The sequence below is a fragment of the Grampus griseus genome (assembly GCF_964374135.1).
Source record: "Grampus griseus genome assembly, chromosome: 1".
Lineage (NCBI taxonomy): Eukaryota > Metazoa > Chordata > Mammalia > Artiodactyla > Delphinidae > Grampus > Grampus griseus.
The window spans coordinates 39,808,961-39,829,464 of NC_139017.1; the positions used below are offsets into that span (position 1 = coordinate 39,808,961).

A 20,504-nucleotide genomic window follows, 5' to 3' on the forward strand; every position below is an offset into this window, starting at 1 on the left:
ATTGACTTCCAAATGCAATAAACTTTTTTTTTTTTCCAGAGAAAACAGCTGAATCTTTTCTGTCCTATGTATGTTTGCATTAATTGAAAGCATCTTCTCCCTCAGGATTATTTTCATAGGCCAACGTATCTGGGAAAACCTGCCTTTTCACTTCTTTAAAGCCCATTTATTTCTACCCACTTTTCATTCCTGGATAATTGGATCACACTGAAGAATCAGTTTGAAATTTCCAAAAGTCATCATTGTTAGGAAAAAGCTGAAAGGGGTGATTGTTGGTTAGGTAAATGGAGTGAAGAACCTAGAACTGGAGCTTACTCACAGCTGCAGTGACAACCCGTATTAAATGCCAAGTCCCCCCACAGCTGTCATGTATTCAGAGCCCAAACTGCTGGCCCAGAAGAGCCAAGCTGCAGGCTGCTACAGAAGACCCAGATCGTTGCTTTTGTCTTTCAACTTTATCAACAGCACAGCTCATCTCCAGGTTTAAAGGTGGCTGCCCTGCCCCATCTTTTCAGCCACTCAACTGCCACAGACACACATGGTGAACCCCGGGTGATGAGGGTGGATACTTTATGTCCCTTTGATGAGTAGCAGGGCACTATGACCACTTCAGTGAGGAACCCACTTTCAGTCCTATCACTGTACAAGGAGTCATTCACCTACAGAGGTCCCGGCTTGTTTCACATCATGAAAATCAGGATACTGTAAACCACACTGGGGTGAAAGGAGATGGCAAGCAAATTTCACTAAACACATAGATGATTGTGCTGTACATAAGTTGACTGTGGCAACAAAACAATGATTGATTGATAGTTTTTAAAAGAAAAACTACATCAAGTTTGGGAAAAAAAAAAGATGATAGGAGAGCCCAGCAAGATGGTGGAGTCAAAAGACTCTGAGCTTACCTCCTCTCACAAGCACACCAAAATCACAAGTACCTGCAGAACAACCATTGATGAACAAGATCAGAACATACCAGAAAAGATCTTCTACAACTAAAGACATAAATAAGGAACCACAATGTGAAGGGTAGGAGGGGCAGACTCGCGATATCATCGAGTCCGATACTCGCCCCAGGTGGGGTGACCCACAAATTGGAGAATAATTATACTGCAGAGGTTCTCCCACAGGAGTGAGGGGTCTGAGCCCCACATCAGGCTCCCCAGCCCAGGGGTCCTGCATTGGGAAGATGAGCCCCCAGAGCATTTGGCTTTGAAGGCCAGTGGGGCTTAATTTCTGGAGGCCCACAGGACTGGGGGAAATAGTGACTTCACTTTTAAAGGGCACACACAAAATCTCTCGCACATTGGGACCCAGGGCAAAAGCAGTCATTTGATAGGAGCCTGGGTCAAACCTACCTGCTGGTCTTGGAGAGTCTCCTGGAGAGGCAGGGGTGGCTGTGGCTCACCCTTGGGACATAGACACTGGTGGCAGCCACAGTGAGGTGTATTCTACTGTGTGGACACTGGGGCTCGTACCATCATGGTATCCTACATCTAGCTCATTAGTGCCAAAACCTGGCCCCAGCCAACAGCCTGTAGGTGCCAGTGCTGGGATGCTTCAGGCCAAACAACTAACTGGGCAGGGACACAGCCCTATCCATCAGTAGAGAGGCTGCCTAAAAGCTTCCTGAGGCCACAGCTACCTCTAGACATGCCTTTAGATAGGGCCCTGCCCACCAGAGGGGAAGGACCCAGCTCCACCCACCAGTGGACAGGCACCAGCCCTGCCTAGCCTGTAGACCGGCCATGCGCTAACCTCTAAACCAGCCTTACCCACCAGAGGGCAGACACCAGACATAAGAAAACCACAATCCTGCAGCCTGCAGACCAAGCCTGCCCAAAAGAGACCAGACCCTACCCTGGGACCAGCTGGGCCCTGGCACTACCCACTAGCAGGGCAACACAAGCTTTGGGACACCCCAGACCCCATACCTAACTGTGTCAGTAACTGGTCTCCACCTCTGCCCCACCCACCCCAAACAGCAAGCTGACCCCAGCTCTAGGATCCCTGGGCCCTGCAGCTGAACTCCAGGACCCAGCCCTGCCTGCCAGTCGTCCAGCACTAAATCCAGGACATGGCTTCACCCACCAGTGGGCAGGCAACAGCCCTGGAGTCTTCTGGATCCTGACTCCGCCTACCAGTGTACCAGCACTAGCCTGGGCTGCCTCACAAGCAAGCCCCGCTAACCAGCAGCCAGCAGCATCCGCACAAGGCGGGGCTTGGCAACCAGCCGGGCTAGGGACCAACCAAGCCTACCAGACCATCCACGTAGCCAGCCCGCCCCAACAGAAGGACCCGCACAGCCCTCGTAGGGGGAACCCCTAGAGTATACAGCTTGGGTGACAAGAGGGGAGTGTGCTGCTGGGACACACAGGACATCTGCTACAGAGGGCCACTTCTCCAAGGTCAAGAAACGTCACTGATCTACCACATACGTAAAAATACACATAGCAACTTAGACAAGATGTGTTGGGAGAGGAACATGTTCTAGACAAAAGAACCAGAGAAAAATGCCGGAAGAAGAACTAAGTGAAATGGAGATAGGCAATGTACCAGAGAAAGAGGTCAGAGTAATGATGATACAGATGCTCAAAGAACGCAGGAGGAGAATGGATGCACAGAGCAAGCAGTTCCAAGTTTTTAACAAAGAATTAGAAAATATGAAGAATAACCAGAGACGAAGAATACAATAAATGAAAAACACACCAGAAGAAATCAATAGTAGACTACACGATACAGAGGAACAGATCAGTGAGTTGGAAGACAGAGTAGTGGACATCATTGCCGCTGAACAGAAAAAAAAATAATGAAGAGAAATGACATTTTAAGAGACCTCTGGGACAACATCAAGCACACTAATGTCCACATTATAGGGGAATGTCCCAGAAGAAGAGAGAAAGGGCCCAAGAAAATATGTGAAGAGATAACAGCTGGAAACTTCCCTAACCTGGCAAAGGAAACAGTCACCCAAGTCCAGGAAGTGCAGCGAGTCCCATACAGGATTAACCCAAAGAGGAACACACACACCAAGACACACTATAATCAAAATGACAAAAATTAAAGATAAAGACAGAATATTAAAAGCAGCAAGGGAAATAACAAATAACACAGAAGGGAATCTCCATAAGGTTATCAGCTGATTTTTCAGCAGAAACTCTGCAGGCCAGAAGGGAGTGGCACAAGATATTTTAAATGGTGAAAGGGAAAAACCTTCAACCAAGAATATGCAGCCAGGCTCTCCTTCAGATCTGACGGAGAGATCAAAAAAGCTAAGGGAGTTCAGCACCACCAAATCACTTTTACAACAAATGTTAAAGGAACTTCTCTAGGTTAAAAAGGAAAGGCCACAACTAGAAACAAGAAAATGACGAAATGAAAAAGCTCACCGGTAAAGGCAAACGTACAGTAAAAGTAGGAAATCACCCACACAGAAAGCTAGTAGGGAAGTTAAAAGACAAAAGTTGTAAAATCCCCTAGATCCACAATAAGCAGTTAAGGGATACACGAACAATTAGATAAAAAAGATGGTATCAAAAACAGTAATTGTGAGGGGAGGAGAGTATATATATATATACACACGGCTAGATAAAAACCTCATTGTAACCACAAACCAAAATTCTATAATAGATACACACAAAAATGAATACAAACGTAACACTAAAGACAGTCATCAAATCACAAGAGAACAAAAAAAGACCTGCAAAAACAGATTCAAAACAATTAACAAAATGGCCAATAAGAACATATATATTGATAATTACCTTAAATGTAAACAGACTAAATGCTCCAACCAAAAGACACAGAGTGGCTGAATGGATACGAAAACAAGATCCATGTATTAGCATATGCTGCCTACAAGAGGCCCACTTCAAATCTAGAGACACACACAGACTAAAAGTGAGGGGATAGAAAAAGGTATTCCATGCAAAAGAAATCGAAAGAGACCTGGAGTAGCAAACTTATTATCAGACACAATAGACTTTAAAATAAAGACTGTTAAAAGAGACAAAGAACAACACTACATAATGATCAAGGGATCGATCCAAGAAGTGGATATAACAATTGTAAATATATTGGGTTGGCCAAAATGTTCCACTGGGTTTTTCTGTAACATCTTACAGAAGAACCCAAATGAACATTTTGGCCAACCCAATACATGGACGCAACACAGGAGCACCTAAAATACAGAAGGCAAATATGAATGGACATAAAACGAGAAATCAACAGTAACACAATAATAGAAAGGGATTTTTAACACCCCACTTATATCAATGGACAGATTATCCAGACAGAAAATCAACAAGGAAACACAAACCTTAAGTAACACATCAGGGCTTCCCTGGTGGCGCAGTGGTTGACAGTCCGCCTGCCGATGCAGGGGACACGGGTTCGTGCCCCAGTCCGGGAAGATCCCACATGCTGTGGAGCGGCTGGGCCTGTAAGCCGTGGCCACTGAGCCTGCGTGTCTGGAGCCTGTGCTCTGCAATGGGAGAGGCCACAACAGTGAGAGGCCCGCGTACCGCAAAAAAATAAAAAATAAAAAAATAACACATTAGACCAAATGGATTAACTGGTATGTATAGAGCCCTCCATTCAAAACCAGTAGAATACGCATTCTTTTCAAGTGCACATGGAACATTCCCCAGGACAGATCACATGCTAGGCCACAAAACAAGCCTCGGTATATTTAAGAAAACTGAAATCATATCAAGCTTCTTTTCTGACCCCAATGCTATGAGACTAGAAATCAACTACAAGAAAAAAATTGAAAAAACACAAACACATGGAGGCTGAACAATATGCTACTTAAGAACTATAGGATCACTGAAGAAAAAAAGGATAACAAAAAGTACCTAGAGACAAATGAAAATGAAAACACGACAATCCAAAATCTATGGGATGCAGCAAAAGCAAAAAGCAAAAGGGAAGTTTACAGTGATACAAGTTTACCTCAGGAAACAAGAAAAATTTCTAACAACCTAACTTGATGCTAAGCAACTAGACATAGAAGAACAAACAAAACCCAAAATTAGTAAAAGAAAAAAAATCATAAAGATCAAAGCAGAAATAAATTAAATACAGATGTAAAAATTAGGAAAAAATCAATGAAACAAAAAGCTCGTTCTTTGAAAACATAAATGAAAGTGATAAACCTTTAGCCAGACTCATCAAGAGGAGAAGGCCCAAATCAATGAAATCAGAAATGAAAAAGGAGAAGTTATAATCAACACCACAGAAATACAAAGGATCATAAGAGCCTACTATGAGCAACTACATGGCAATAAGATGGACAGCCTAGAAGAAATGGACAAATTCTTAGAATGGTACAACACCACAAGACTGAACTAGGAAGAAATAGAAAATATGAACAGACCAATTACCAGTAATGAGATTGAATCAGTAGTTTTAAAACTCCCAACAAACAGAAGTCCAGGACCAGATGGCTTCACAGGTGAATTATACCAAACATTTAGAGAAGAATTAACACCTATCCTTCTGAAACTATTCCAAAAAACAGAGGAAGGAACACTTCCAAACTCATTCTATGAGGCCAGCATCACCCAGATACCAAAACCAAAGATATCACAAAAAAGAAAATTACAGGCCAATGTCACTGATGAATATAGATGCAAAAATTCTCAACAATATATTAGCACACTGAATCCAACAATACATTAAAAAGATCATACACCATGATCAAGTGATATTTATTGATATCTCAGGGATGCAAGGATTTTTCAATATCCATAAGTCAATCAATGTGATACACCACATTAACAAAGTGAATAAAAACCATATGATCATCTCAATAGATGCAGAAAAAGCTTTTGATAAAATTCAACATCCATTTATGATAAAAACTCTCCAGAAAGTGGGCACAGAGGGAACCTACCTCAACATAATAAAGGCTATAAATGACAAAGCCATAGCTAACATCATACTCAATGGTGAAAAACTGAAAGCATTTCCTCTAACATCAAGAACAAGACAAAGGTGCCCACTCTTGCCACTTTTATTCACATAGTTTTGAAGTCCTAGCCACAGCAATCAGAGAAGGAAAACAAATAAAAGGAATCCAAATTGGAAAAGAAAAAGTAAAACTGTCACTGTCTGCAGATGACACGATACTATACATAGAAAATCCTAAAAACACACCACCAGAAAATTACTAGAGCTCATCAATGAATTTGGGAAAGTAGCAGGATACAAAATTAATATACAGAAATCTGTTGCATTTCTATACACTAACAATGAACTAGTAAAAACAGAATTAAGGAAACAATCCCATTTACCATCATGTCAAAAATAATAAAATACCTAGGAATAAACCTACTTAAGGGGCAAAAGACCTGTACTCTGAAAAGTATGAGATGCAGATGAATGAAATTGAAGACAACAGAAACAGATGGAAAGATATACCATGTTCTTGGATTGGAAAAATCAATATTGTTAAAATGACCATACTACCCAAGGCAGTCTACAGATTCAATGCAATTCCTATCAAATTACCAATGGCATTTTTCACAGAACTAGAACAAATAATTTTTAAATTTGTATAGAAACAAAAAAGACCCCAGATTGCCAAAACAATCTTAAGAAGAACAGAGCTCAAGGAATCATGCTCCCTGACTTTAGACTATACTACAAAGCTACAGTAATCAAAACAATATGGTACTGGCACAAAAACATATAGAGATCAATGGTACATGATAGAAAGCCCAGAAATAAACCCACACACTTTTGGTCAATTAAGAGGCAAGAATATGCAATGGAGAAAGACAGTCTCTTCAATAAGTGGTGCTTGGAAAACTGGACAGCTATGTGTAAGAGATGAAACTAGGAAATTCTTTAACACCATATACAAAAATAAACTCAAAATGGATTAAAGACCTAAATGTAAGGCCAGATACTATAAAAATCCTAGAGGAAAACATAGGCAGAACACTCTTTTACATAAATCACAGCAATATTTTTTTGGATCACCTCCTAAAGGAAATAAAAACAAAAATAAACAAATGGGACCTAACTAAACTTAGAAGCTTTTTAAACAGTAAAGGCAACCACTGATAAAACGAAATGACAACCTACTGGATGGAAGAAAACATTTGCAAATGTTATGACCAATAAGGGACTAATATCCAACATATATAAACAGCTCATACAACTCCAACATCAAAAAAACAACCCTATTAAAAAATGGGCAGAAGAGCTGGCTTATTTCCCAAAGGAAATGCAGACGGCCAACAGGCACATGAAAAGATGCTCAACATCGCTAATCATCAGGGATATGCAAATCAAAACTACACTGAGATATTGCCTCACACCTGTCAGAATGGCTATTATCAAAAATAACACAAATAACAAATTCTGGCAAGGATGTGGAGAAAAAGGAACCCTCATGCACTGTTGGTAGGAATGTAAATTGCTGCATCCACTGTGGAAAACAGTATGGAGGTTTCTTAAAAAACTAAAAATAGAACTACATTCCACTCCTGGGTATATATCTGAAGAAAACAAAAACTCTAATTCGAAAAGATACATGCACCCCAACGTTCATAGCAGCATTATTTACAATTGCCAAGATATGGAAGCAACCTAAGTGTCCACCAACTAATGAATGGATAAAGAATATGTGGTACATATATACAATGGAATACTACTCAGCCATAAAAAAGAACAAAATTTTGCCATTTTCAGCAACATGGATGGACTTGGAGGGCATTAAGCTTGGTGAAATAAGTCAGACAAAAACAAATACTGTGTGAAATCACTTATATGTGGAATTTAAAAAATACAACAAACTAATGAATATAACAACAACAAAAAGCAGACTCGTAGAGAACCAACTAGTGGTTACCAGTGTGGAGAGGGAATGGGGAGGGAAATATAGGGGTAGGGGATTAAGAGGTACAAACTATTAGGTATAAAATAAGCTACAAGCATATATTGTAAAACAGGGGAAATATAGTCAACATTTTATAATAACTATAAATTGAGTAAAATCTTACTGTGAATCAGTGTATTGTATACCTATAACTTATATTGTACAGCATCAACTTTAACAAAAAAAGATGATACTAGACAAAATACCAATGAACATGGAAAGAAGTCAAGTAGAATGGCAAGAGAACAGGTACATACACTAATTTGCTTTGTCATTCATGGAATGAGTAAATGGACTCAATTTCTTTGGTTGATGAACAGAAAAAGTAGTCTTACCCTATAGTTTAGACATAAAACTAACTATGAGTAGATAGTATTATTTCCAAATACTCTATTAGCAGGAAGTAAATTAAAAAAGAGAGAAAAGAAAACTCAAAAGAGCAAAAGATAAATATAAGAAAAACACACAAATATGCAATAAAATGACAAAAACAGGATCAAACACATCAATTTCATGTGATTCTACTTTTTATTATCTTTAACAACAAATAGGAAAAACTTGTCAGACTTAACAGTTAAGAAATATATAGAAGAAAAGAGCTCTTTCCTAATAGCTATAGAAAACATAAAATCTAGGAATTAAGAAGAATGTGCAGGACCTGTATAAACGTAACTAAACTACTTCAGAGGCAAAATGTAGACAAATTGATAAACTCATCACATTCTTGGATAGAAAGACTCATGAAGAGGTCAGTTCTCTGAGTACCAATGAGTTCAATGCAATTCTAATAAATATTCCAGGAGTACTTTTGCTGGGGGAGTAGGGAAAGGCCATGAGAGGACTTGGCCAAGTGATTCTAAAGTACTTTGTAGGGTTAAACATGGGAGAATGGTCAGAAAAACTCCAGAGAATGCAAAAGGATTAGCCTTAGTAGATACTAAAAGTTCTGCAGTGCAACAGTAGTTAAAAGTACTTTACTTCTATAGTAGACGGATCAATGGAATGAAACACTGCAGAAATAAACCTAAGTCTTAGGGAAATGATAATGGTATCATTTCAAATCAGCAGGGGAAAAGAAATCATTCCATAAACAATGCTGGCATAAGTGGCTAGCAATTCTGAACATTAAAAAGTTTAGAGTACTATTAGATCCCTTAACCATTAAACAATGTATTAAATAAAACGATTCCAGATAGATCATAGACAAAGTTGTATTTCTTTTCTTCATTTCAAAATGAGAAAAAAAAATCTTCCTTAGTACAAATGTCATGAAAAATAAAGTTAATGGACAACCAGGGGAAAATATTTTCAACACATGACAAAGAGCTAATATCCCAATATACACTGAGATCTTAGAAATTATTATGAACGGCATAAATAACAAAATAGGCAATGGCTGTGAATATCAACTCACAGAAGAAACACAATAATTCCTAAGTATATGAAAAAGTACCCAACTTCATTAATAAATGCATATAAACAAAATAGTTCACACATTATATTGGCAAAAAAATTTTAAACAATACAGTGTTATGAGGGTAGAGGAAAACAAATACTATAAATATTATATTCTATTGGTACCTGCTGCAGTTTTTTAAAAAGGAAATGTGGCCATACTGACTCAAATAAAGTTTCCACTATTTGATCCTGAAATTCCACTTCTAGGAATCTGTCTCCAAAAATGGTACCCCATGTCAGCAAAGTTATACGTCTAAGACTGTTCACTGTGGCGTCGTTTATAATAGCAGCAAAGTGGAAAACCCACATGTCCATAAATAAGAGAACAGCTGAATAGATTATGACATACACATTCCATGCAACATTCTGCCTCTAAAGAGAATGAAGCAAATCTGTAAATGCTGAAATGAAAAGGGTCCCTATTGTTAGGTCAGAGAAGCAGACTACAAAATATGTCAGTACCATTCTGCCTTTGTTTTTCTAAATCTATTTATACAGATATGCTATACGGGTGTGGAAAACACTGGGGCCACATAAGCAAACTATCACAGTGGTTACCTCTGGGTGGTAGGACTGCTGAGAAAGAAGAAACAGCTCACTTTTTCATATAATTTAAATTTATTGAGAAAGTATTACCTTTACAAATTTTATAAAACCTAGACAGATGTTGGGCTAAGCTTATTTTAGGCCTAGCTACAGAGTAAATTTGCATTCTTAAAACACTAAGCTCCCCAGAGCCAGGACTATGCCTTCTTCATCTCTATGCACTTGGAGCATGTTTTGCATATAGTAGGTGTTCAGTAAACATCTTAACACACTTCACTGAACAAGAGAAGGCATTCTACCTGCTGAATCCGCTGTGTGCAGTTAACTGCGAGTGAGAGATGTGTGTGGTGTCTGTAGATGAGGAAAGAAGGATAACAGACCAGATCCACAGCTGTTTCCAAGCTGTTTGCAGACCATGAACCTGAAAGAAAGCTGAGTGTAAACTCCATCAGGCTTTAATTATTACCTAATGGGGAGGTTCCTCTCTTTGGATCAGAAGAAACTCATCCAAGAAACATCCCTGCGCTGCAGTGCTCAGGGCTGTGCCCCTCTCTGCAGCAGCTGCTGAGAAACTTGCAGGTTGCTGTGGTCCAGGCTGTGGCGAAGCTGAATTCCTGCCGGCCGTGCAGGGAGAGATCAGCGTTTGCTCAAGAACATGGAGTCGGTAAGGAAAAAATGTTTCTCCTGCTCAGGCTTACCCTGAGCACAGAATCATTATGCACTGAAGGGATACCAGACACTGGACAGAAAAAAACTGAAACTGACGCATTCTCCTGCCAGGGAGGGGCACCCATATCACTCAACTGCTCTCAGCTGCTGATACCTTTCTTCCCTTCTTGCACCTTCTCAGTCTTGGGTCTTGTCGTCCTCCATGGGCACTGTATAGGCAAAGCAGCTGCAGGCTAACGAGGCTGCAGACCCCACTCCTAGGGGTGAGCGTGCCTGGGCTCCCTGCCTGATGCAGAACGGGTGCAACACCCATGCCAACACCCGGCTCCATCACCACTTCGACATCCCCCCGCCCGACCGACAGAGGAAAACACAAACTTCATATACTATTATCTTTTTTAATTCTCTTTCATCATTCATGTTTGTTTAGAACATTACAGTAGGCATGAAGGGAAAAATAACTGCATTTTTAAATGTATATTATAATATATGAAACCATGCCATTATCTTTTAGGGAAAAAAAGCATTCAAAAATTAATTTGATATGAAGGTTCAAGATTAAGACCAACATCCAAGTAAGCCATTTGTAAGGTTAAGTGCAAGTTGTGTTTTCATTCCAATGAGTTTACAGAGATGCTGGCATGACGTGTATGATTTGAAACAGTCAAATCCTCGAAGGTTTTTGCACTTGGATTTAAATAAAAACTAAAATGTCAGCATAGTTTCAGTGGCTTTCAATTTCCTGTTTGATCTCAGAAATGTATGGATGGTCTTTGCCATGAGCTACTTCCATGATGGCAATGGCCTAGGAGAGAGAGAACAGGGGTTGAGAGCCTGAAGCCAGTCCCCTTGCCCCTCCCCCGGACTAACTTTAATTCAGGCTGGACCTCTCTGCTTGAAGGCACAGGATGCAAACTGGCTTTCAGAGCCTGTGTTAGCCTCCAGAGTCTGGCTTTTTTTTAAAAAAAGAAAAGAGGACAAGATTCTCTCACATCCAACTAGTCACCCAGTCTCTACGGCTGAGGAAAACATTCTTCAGTAGCTGAAGAAATGATAGAGAAATTGATTTAGGGACAAACCTTTTTGATTTTAGTTCATATTACTAATGTGTAAGACATGACTAAACCGTTTTTCCCTTTCAAAAAGTGCACGCTTACATCTTTATACATATTCTTTAAAAACAGGCACAAGTTTCATGTGAGGAATCCAGAGAGCACATATTTAATAAGGTTTCTTTAAGTGCAAGAGTTTCCAGTGGCTCCATTACTTTCTAGCTGTGTAACCTTGGGCAATTTACTTAACTACTCTGTGCCTCACTGTCCTCATCTGTAAAATAGGAATAACACACACCTCTCAGAGTTGTTGATGCACATAAAGTGTTTAGAATAGTGCCTGGCAGATAGGAATTACGTACCTAAGGTAATCCATAATAATTTATTTTGCTCTTTTGTATTCAACTGTATTCTTCACAGATCGAAAAACTTAAATTATTCCCACGTCCCCCAAAGAGGGAATTTTTGATGGCCTGTGACTCTGACGGGCCTTCCTTTCTATTCTACCATTCTCTTCCTAGGTCTCAAACCAACAGGAGTGCAAGCCTTCAGGAATCGCCTAGTTTAAATGTCTCTCCTTGCCCTCTGCATTCACGTCAGGACCCGTGTTCCTTCCTCAGATCTACTCTAGCCTTCAGTGATCAGCAATTAGTTACTTAACAGCACTCTGCCGTTGAGACCTAACTGGTTAATTTTTTTCCAACCTCACCAAAGCAATAAATGTCATCTTAGAAGACAACTTCCACAGTTTAAAAACAGAAAATTTTATTAACTCCCACTTCTAGGCTGGGTCAGCCCTGGCCCTTCCTTTTGGGATGTCGGACCTTACTCCATCTTTCCGTATACTGTATCGGGAAGATTTGGGGAATCTGGAGAATTAGGCATCCAGGCCTAGTCCACGGCCCCAACTTTCACAAAGATTCTCTTAACAGGTATAAACAGACTGTCCAAAGGTTACATTTTATCAACCTTTGTCTTCTACATAAATAATAATTGTCCCAAAGATTGTATTTTATCAACTGTTGATTCCTATATAAACAGCAATAAGAACCAATACTTGGGATGGTGGCTGTGCTTCTGTGAGCGGCAGGTCCTGGCACATAACCATACTCAATGAACGCTAACAATGATTATTAAGCCTATTTTAGAAACTGCAAGTGGATAATCGTCATGCTGAGGGCCTCTCCAGACCCAACTGCCTTGATTTCACCACAATCGGGCATCACGAATCTATAAATCCCAAAGGGCAGAAATTTGGAGAATTCCCTCACTACGGTCTCCTGACCTATCCATGGCCTCTTTCTTATTTTTCCTTTCTTTTTATAGGTAATAGTGGACCAGAAAAGACATTTTAATAATGCCAGCCTCGTATCATGATCACATACTTACAGCACTTCCATGGCTTCCCAGGGGACAAAGGGCAAGTACCCCCTTCCCCACAGCCGTGAACCTGTAACCACAATGTGGACACCCCTTTCCCAACAGAAGGGTCAGGATGCAAACGTGCCAAAGGCTCAGTTACTTCCTACCCTGCCACCTGCTGAATCCACCCCCCTCCCACTCCTATGGCTGGAGAGCAGCCAAGGGCTAGTCTTTCTCCATGACTCCGTCAGTCACCTGAGTCCTGCAGGAAGGGAGGTGTGAGGAGTCCGGCAGGCACTGGGCCTCCTAACCTCACATCACACACATACCTTCTTCAGAGCTCTCTCCCCAGCAGCTTTGTTCTCCAGGCCCATGTACAGTCTTCCCAGCTTCAGCCACATGGAGGCCACGTTGAGGGAGTACAGAGGATAGTGCTTACTGGAAGGAGAGAAGAGACAACAGGCCACCTTGTCAACGCCTGCCGAGAGCCCACGGGCCGGGTGCAGTGAGCTGTGGCCGCCCAGCTGGTGGCCACACTCTCCACGGCAGCCAGTCTCCTCCAGACCCCGGCAGGTGCTGGGTGGAGGGCATGGATGGTTCAACCCTGTCTGCCCATCGTGGATGCACTTCATTTTATGCAGTTTGTGTGTTTCTGAAAAATCACATAAAAACTACAGGGGAGATCCTATGGAAAAACATGTATAAACACAACATTGAGTCCCAGCCCCAGATTTTTGTCTTTTAGGTGCGGGCATCGCAGGGCATTGGGAAAATTCCCTCTTTATGAGGACAATAGGCCTATCCCCTCATATTAAAAAGACAGTGTACTTAAAGATACAAACATACCAATGTCTCAAGACCTCGGCTTTCTGTCACACTCTATGATATCAGTTGGTTTGGCAAAATTATAAGCTCTCTGAAGTCAGGTATACACTTCCTACTTCTTCTAGATATTCCTTCTCTATTGCCCAGGAGAAGGCTTTGTAGACAGCGGTATTCTCGCTGGTTTTAACTGAAGGCTGACTGATGGGGCCTGCCTAGGAAGGAGCCATCTCCCTAGGAACAGAGACCAGGAGGCAGCTGGTGTGTGTGTGTGTGTGTGTGTGTGTGTGTGAACACACGTGTGTGTGTTCAAGGTGTTTATTTACAGGCTGGTCTGTTCTACCTGCTCTATCCTCAAAGTCCATCCAAAAGAGACACATTCTAGCTGTATTCCTAGGCAGCGGGCAGCTTGCTGCCCAGAGAGATCCCTAGAGCCAGCAACCAAGAGAAGGCCAGGGCTGGGCCCCCCGAAGAGCTCCCTAAGCTAACAGAGGGTCCAGCACAGCAAGCCCTGCTGGGAGAGCAACCACAAAGCCAACATTCACTCTCATTCTCTGTCTCTCTCCCTACAGATCTACAGAGGGAAGTGTACATGGCCCAGAGGACTTCCTCACCCACCTCAGGAAGAAGGACAGGCTTTGAGATTATCCCTAAAGTATCAAATTCTGTTTCCAGGAGCAGATTTTAGGAGCTGGCTTCCCCCATGGGCTCCCCCTGCTGGCTAATCAGGGCACTGTGAGGTAAGTGGAGGGCCGACTGGGCAGTGGAAATTCAGACTGGACATAAACTTTACAGTCCCCAATCTTAGAACTTGAAGAAGTACTGAGTGCTTCTCAAAAGCCCTCAGGGTGTTTCTGGAACACAGAGATTTCAAGTCCAATACCCAGAGATTCTGATCCACTTGGTCTTGGAGAGGACCCTGTAAATGCATAATGTAAATGTGTTTTAACAGATGCCCCAGTGATCTGATCTAGGCCAGCCAGGCCCTGAAGTGGCTACTCGGAACCTCCTTCTGTCACCCACTTTAAAGTTTACTAACCCTCTCAACATGGAAACTTGCCCATGGTTAACATTCATTATCACTACAAGTTAAAATCCAACTTATTTTATTCAAATCTAGGGGAGGGTATTAAATAACCACAGACAACACACCAGTCCCAGAGTTTCCCCATTTGCAAAACTGATGCTGCACCTGAAAAAAGCAAAAGAAGGGGATAGAAAACCACTAATGGATTACTAAGTGCCATCTAACTTGGAAGGCATGGGAGGGGAACGAAACAAACCAGTGGCTTTTGAATACTGGTCTGAATTAACTACTGTGGACGGAGTACCCTGGACGGGTCCTGGGAGGGATCCTGCCCCAGCACCCGCTGCGTCACCTCAGTCTGCCTCCCTGGGTGCCTCTTCCGGGTGGTGGAGGGCACAGGCCGGGCCCAGCGGAAGCACCCTGTGCCTGCACCTCCAGATGTGTACAGAGGACAGGAAGCTGCTCCTGGCATGCTCCAACATGATAGCGTCAAGACAGAAGAGCCAAGGGACCATTCTAAATCACCCACTTCCATTCTGTGCTAAGATGACGGGAAGCGCCACTGCAATCACCTGTAGGGCTGGATGATTTTCTGTCCGTACCGCAGGGCTCCCTCCCAGTCCTGCATGTACAAGCAGACGCCCATGGCCTGGTACATCATGTGCAGCATGTACACGTTACTGTCCTCAAACACACAGCTCATCTTCTCCTGGCTGAGCTCGCAGATCTCCAGCAGCTCACTAGGGGGTGCTCTAGAGTCAAGGACAGGACAGGCCTGGCAGATCAGCTAGGAGGCTTCCCAAGGCCCCAGGGGCAAGGAGTTGCTATTTTGTTCGCTCCACCTCTAGCTTCACCCTCCGAAAAAGTAAATTACAGGAAGCCCGGCAAAAGTGAAAGGAGTCCTATTTTTCTGGAAGAAAAAGACTAGGAGAAACTGGAGACCTCAGCTGTTAAACACGAAGAATTTTAGCCACAGGGAACAGAGCCTCCTTTCAGCTGTAAACAATATTGATTAGAATCAAAAATCTTCAATTTTCTAGTTAAATTTAAATCCTCACCCAAGCTGAGAATTTTCGCTAAAGTTCTTAAGGAAAAAGTCCCCACCATGGGAACGTTCTTTTTTACACTCAGAAAAAAATGTGTCTTTCTCCAATTTCCTGTCACTGGTTTTCTTTCTTTCTTCAGTACGAATCTAATGCCTTTTCAACACCCAAGAAAATGCTATACCACAGCGGTTAAGAATATGGATTGTGGGCTTCCCTGGTGGCGCAGTGGTTGAGAGTCCGCCTGCCGATGCAGGGGACACGGGTTCGTGCCCCGGTCTGGGAAGATCCCACATGCCGCGGAGCCGCTGGGCCCGTGAGCAATGGCCACTGAGCCTGCGCGTCCGGAGCCTGTGCTCTGCAACGGGAGAGACCACAGCAGTGAGAGGCCCGCGTACCACAAAAAAAAAAAAAAAAAAAAAAAAAAAGAATGTGGATTGTGCTAGCAGACCTGGGGCAAAACCTGGCTCTGCCCAGGTGAACTGTGTCCCTTGGGCAAATTACTTGCTATCTATGAGCCTGTTTCCATCTGTTACACAGCAAAACCCTTGGTGAGGTGCCTTGCCCAAAGGAAGATACCCAGTCAGTGAGGGTCTTCAAGGAACAGTTCTGCAGTTTTAGACAATAAAAGTCTTCCACAAGGATGCGCTCCTGAGCAAACTAGTCAAAGAGGAGAAACAGATAAGGTCAACATCATGGTAGTTGACTCCAAGGGATGGATGGCGAGTAAGTCTTTAAACATTTACCAGGACATATCCTTCCTCCAATATTCAGAATCTGAAACGCGTTCTCCCCCCGTTCCCCGTGCCCAACTCCCCAACAGCCCCTGTAAGGGAGGGCTGGTTGTAAAGGATATATTTGTAGTGCTTGGCCCGCCGGAACTCCTCAATGACATTGCGTGCATATCTGACCATGTCACGGATGGCTTCTGCCTTTGGGGGATCATTGAGCTTCCGGATTTCCACCTTGGCCTTATCCTGAGGAAAATGTCCACAGGTTACTTCCCACGGAAACCATACTGATGGGGAGACCTCTCCAATAGCACGTTTTCCCATGCAGAGGTAGAGGCCTACCCATTCTAAAGTTACAGAAGAATGAAAGGGAATCAGGCAGGGGATCTAAGAGAAGTTCAATACTCATTGCTTTTTTACAAAAAAACAAAAATATTAATTTTCTAGACCCTCCTTATCGGGGCAAGACACCGAGAATATGTTTGCTGTGGGCAGATATGTGTGTTCAGACATCTATGAAATCAAGAGAATAGAATAAGGAGGGGTGGCACTGACAAAATAATTTGCGCAATGCCAGAGAAAATTCTTCAGATTCTGGTGAATAGGTGGGAAAGCTTGAAAATGTGTCTCCTGTGCTTTTTCCCTTCCCTCTCTTTTGAGCAGCCATTTCTTTTCAAGACATAGCAATGTGGCAAATCCTTCTCTGATCTGAACAATGTGATGGAAATGTTTTAATCAGCTGCGAGAATCAGGTTTGAACAAAGATCTGGTCTAACTGGATTCCCCCGGGCTATGCTAGTGAGGCGGTTTAAAGCCTCAAAAATACGACAGGAGGAGATGCCCCAAGTCAGACAGGGGCGCTCACTTGGCACAGAGGCCCTGAGAGAGAGAGCACAGTCAGCACTTGTGCTGGGTCGGGGAGTTTACCTTGTCTTTGGTGGTGCACTCCTGGCACTCACAGGTGAAGAAATAAGAATCTCTTAACCGGTCATTCCTATCTTCTGTTGGGTACAGGAGGTCAATGTAGCTGGTAAAAACCTAAGGGGGTCCAAAACGTTGATGTTGCAGATTGCTACAGGCCAACTCACGCCTCATCCTGCCTGTCGCTCTGCAAACATTCCTGATAGTGACCTTGCAGGGACAGGAGGGCCAGAGCTCAGGATACAGTCTTTTACCTTAACACACTGAATTCCTCAAACCGAGCGCCTGCTAGTGGTGGTGAAGAGAAAGGGCTTCTCTACCCACCTCCTACAGAATCAAGGAATCCCTAAAACGGTAATTTGGAAGGTTGAGAGCATCCCGCTTCCTTCCTCCCCAGAGAGCAAGCTGTGAATCTGGTCCAGCGGTAGATGCCCCTGTCTTGTGTATAGAAGCAAAGGCCACGATGGGCAAAGAGCCTACTCATCCTTGGGATTGGCCCTGCACTATCTCTTCCTGGTCTTTGTTTAGCCTCTTTGATCTCACATCCCGGGACGGCCTAGATGCACTGCTGGGTGGGTGCAGGGGGAACATGAACACACACACGGTGTGTGTCCCTTTATCCTGCCATCAGCTGGCAATGGACCAGGAAGCTCGGCTCAGCAGGCCGGGACAGGTCAGCACAGGGAGGATGCAGCTCCTAGGCCACCAGCAAGCTGCTGCCTTACCCAGCCGGGCCAGAGAACTTGGAAAAGTCATACCTTTGGGCTCGTCAAGTTCTCCCGTCCTTGCTTTTTTCTAACGGGCTCTATAACTGAGACTTGCAGCATATGGAGGAGGCCGGCATTTAACTGTCCATTATCGACTCACTGGGATGGCACTCGCTGCTCATCCCACACCATCAGGCAAACGTCTGACTGAACAGATGGATGTCCCAAAGCCGTCACTGTGCCAGTAACCTCAGGCACTGGCAGGCAGGCGAGGGTGGGGGACCCACACAGGCTAGGTGCTTGCAGGTGCCCTGAGCTCTCCCCAGTGCAACCGGGCAGTAACAGAGACCCTGTGGCTCATCTGACACCCCAGGGAGTGGCTTTTTCCCCTTTGTAGGGCAGGTAACCCCCAAAACAGTGATTTGCCCAAAAGGAGGAGATTGCATTTCTGATCTGTGACAGCAGGAGGGCAAAACAACAGGAGCGAGCCTCGCCCTGCCCCAGTGGCCAGAGCCTGCCTCATCTCTTTGAAATGACTGATGGGCACATGGTGCAACAGACAGAAGGGCCCAGAAGATGGCGACAAAGGCCGCTCGTGGCCCAGACACAGCCAGTCCAGGTGACAAACTGCTCCAGGCAGCCCCAAGCACGGGTCCTGGTGACTTAGGTTCCTACTGACTGCAATCGGCTGTTTTAACAAAAGAGGCACAGGGCAGCCTCCACAAGACATTCGGAAACCAAGACACCCTGACTCAAAACAAGATGCCTTCCTCAGGACGAATTCCACAAAGGGTGGAAAGTCTGATTTGTACCTGGGGCGTGGGGCTCCCAGTTTAGCTGTGGGTTAGTTAACAAGGTCCAGAGAAACCGAGGCCCATATCATGTCATACACTAATCATGATATTTAAAACATTCTAAATATCCAGACATGCAACTTAAAAAATAGCATTAGAGATTATTTAAACTGAAATGTATCTAAAGTGCGTGATTACATTCCCTAAAAATTCATGTGTCTTGCTAGGGATATTAAGATTTACTTTAAAAAAGTATAGCATACATCTGGCAAGGCCTGGCCAGCGTTCTCAATGCACCTGACAGGGTAGTCATGGACCCACAGCACAGGAAAGGAGAAGGGAATCGCTGACCAGATTCGCTCCATATCCCTAAGTTAGGGAGGGAAGCTAATGGTGGCCCTTGGCCACAGACTGCCTCTACCTGTCCCATCAAGTGTGTACACCTGGCCATCTGCATTCCATTCCTAGAAAGTGAACCCTCCCATGTTCAGATGTGGAACTGATACGACATGAACCGTTGATGTCATTTCGAGTTGTAACTTGTTAGCTACTGCTGGGTTGCTTTTCTCTTTGCGGGCCGGGGGGGAACAGGCCAAAATTCATGAATCAAAAATAAACTCAAACCCAATTATTTGGAAATGGGAATACACACACTCTAAGATTGCATTTTGCTCATTTTGGCAGTTTCATTTTTCTATAAATCTCTGTGAGGAACCTTACTCGAATCTATTCTTCCCTGGTTTCTTTTTTTGGCCACAGATGGACATGGCGAGCGCCAAATGGAAGCTGAAAGTTTGGATCAAGCCGCAGGTCTGACCCTGAACCCTGGAGGGACTGAGGATGGTACCCACCACACGGCTGCCCTCAGCCACGCACTCACCTCTTCTCCAGGGTGGATTTCCTGTACAGCTCTGACTTCTGCCAGGGTCCCCTTGTAGGTCACAATGACATTGGGGCAACAGCTATGATTCATCAGTGCAACACTGTCGATGAGAAGAGAAAAACCCTATGTTCTCAGGAAGGCAGACAGACTGTTCAGGTAACTCCTTGGCCACTTACTTGCTAAGTTACAGAAACTGGATCTTTGTAGGACATTAAAAAAATCTAACAGCTGGCCATCAGAGTCTAAGAGGTTGTCGTGCATGCATTTATGACAATTATCTAACATCTTAAATTTGAACAGTACTGAAAAGTGAAATCTGCCATTCAGAACAGTGATTTCTAAGCCAAAAGCAAAACCAAAAACCGCCCCCCAACAACGATAAAGACAGCAACAACAACAAATTCCTTCCTGTTAGATGCAGGACTCAAAACTCAACACCTACAGTGAGCAGCTCCTCCACCGGACACTGTACAAGACAAATGGGCTGTCACTGCCAAGCAGCTTTTTATATCAGAGGACGATTTCTAACATGCTGTCTTCAGATGCTGAGAAATCGGCACCGCGGGAGATGCCGGCTTCCTGAGTGAGGGTGTGTGATTCC

General features: G+C 43.4%; 1 protein-coding gene across 2 annotated transcripts in view; it reads right to left on the reverse strand.

Moving 5' to 3' along the window:
* Window positions 1-10,481: 10,481 nt before the first annotated feature.
* Window positions 10,482-20,504, reverse strand: part of SMYD2 (SET and MYND domain containing 2) — a 51,304-nt gene continuing 41,281 nt past the window's right edge. The window contains exons 7-12 of one of the 2 annotated variants that reach the window (XM_082669562.1): window positions 19,901-20,003; window positions 17,526-17,636; window positions 16,724-16,844; window positions 15,397-15,571; window positions 13,305-13,413; window positions 10,482-11,366 (exon numbers count right to left, since the gene is read on the reverse strand). In XM_082669562.1, the coding sequence (XP_082525688.1) occupies window positions 11,286-11,366; window positions 13,305-13,413; window positions 15,397-15,571; window positions 16,724-16,844; window positions 17,526-17,636; window positions 19,901-20,003 (700 nt within the window). In that variant the 3' untranslated portion in view covers window positions 10,482-11,285. The remainder of the gene's footprint in view (window positions 11,367-13,304; window positions 13,414-15,396; window positions 15,572-16,723; window positions 16,845-17,525; window positions 17,637-19,900; window positions 20,004-20,504) is intronic. The other variant, XM_082669563.1, reaches the window with a different exon arrangement.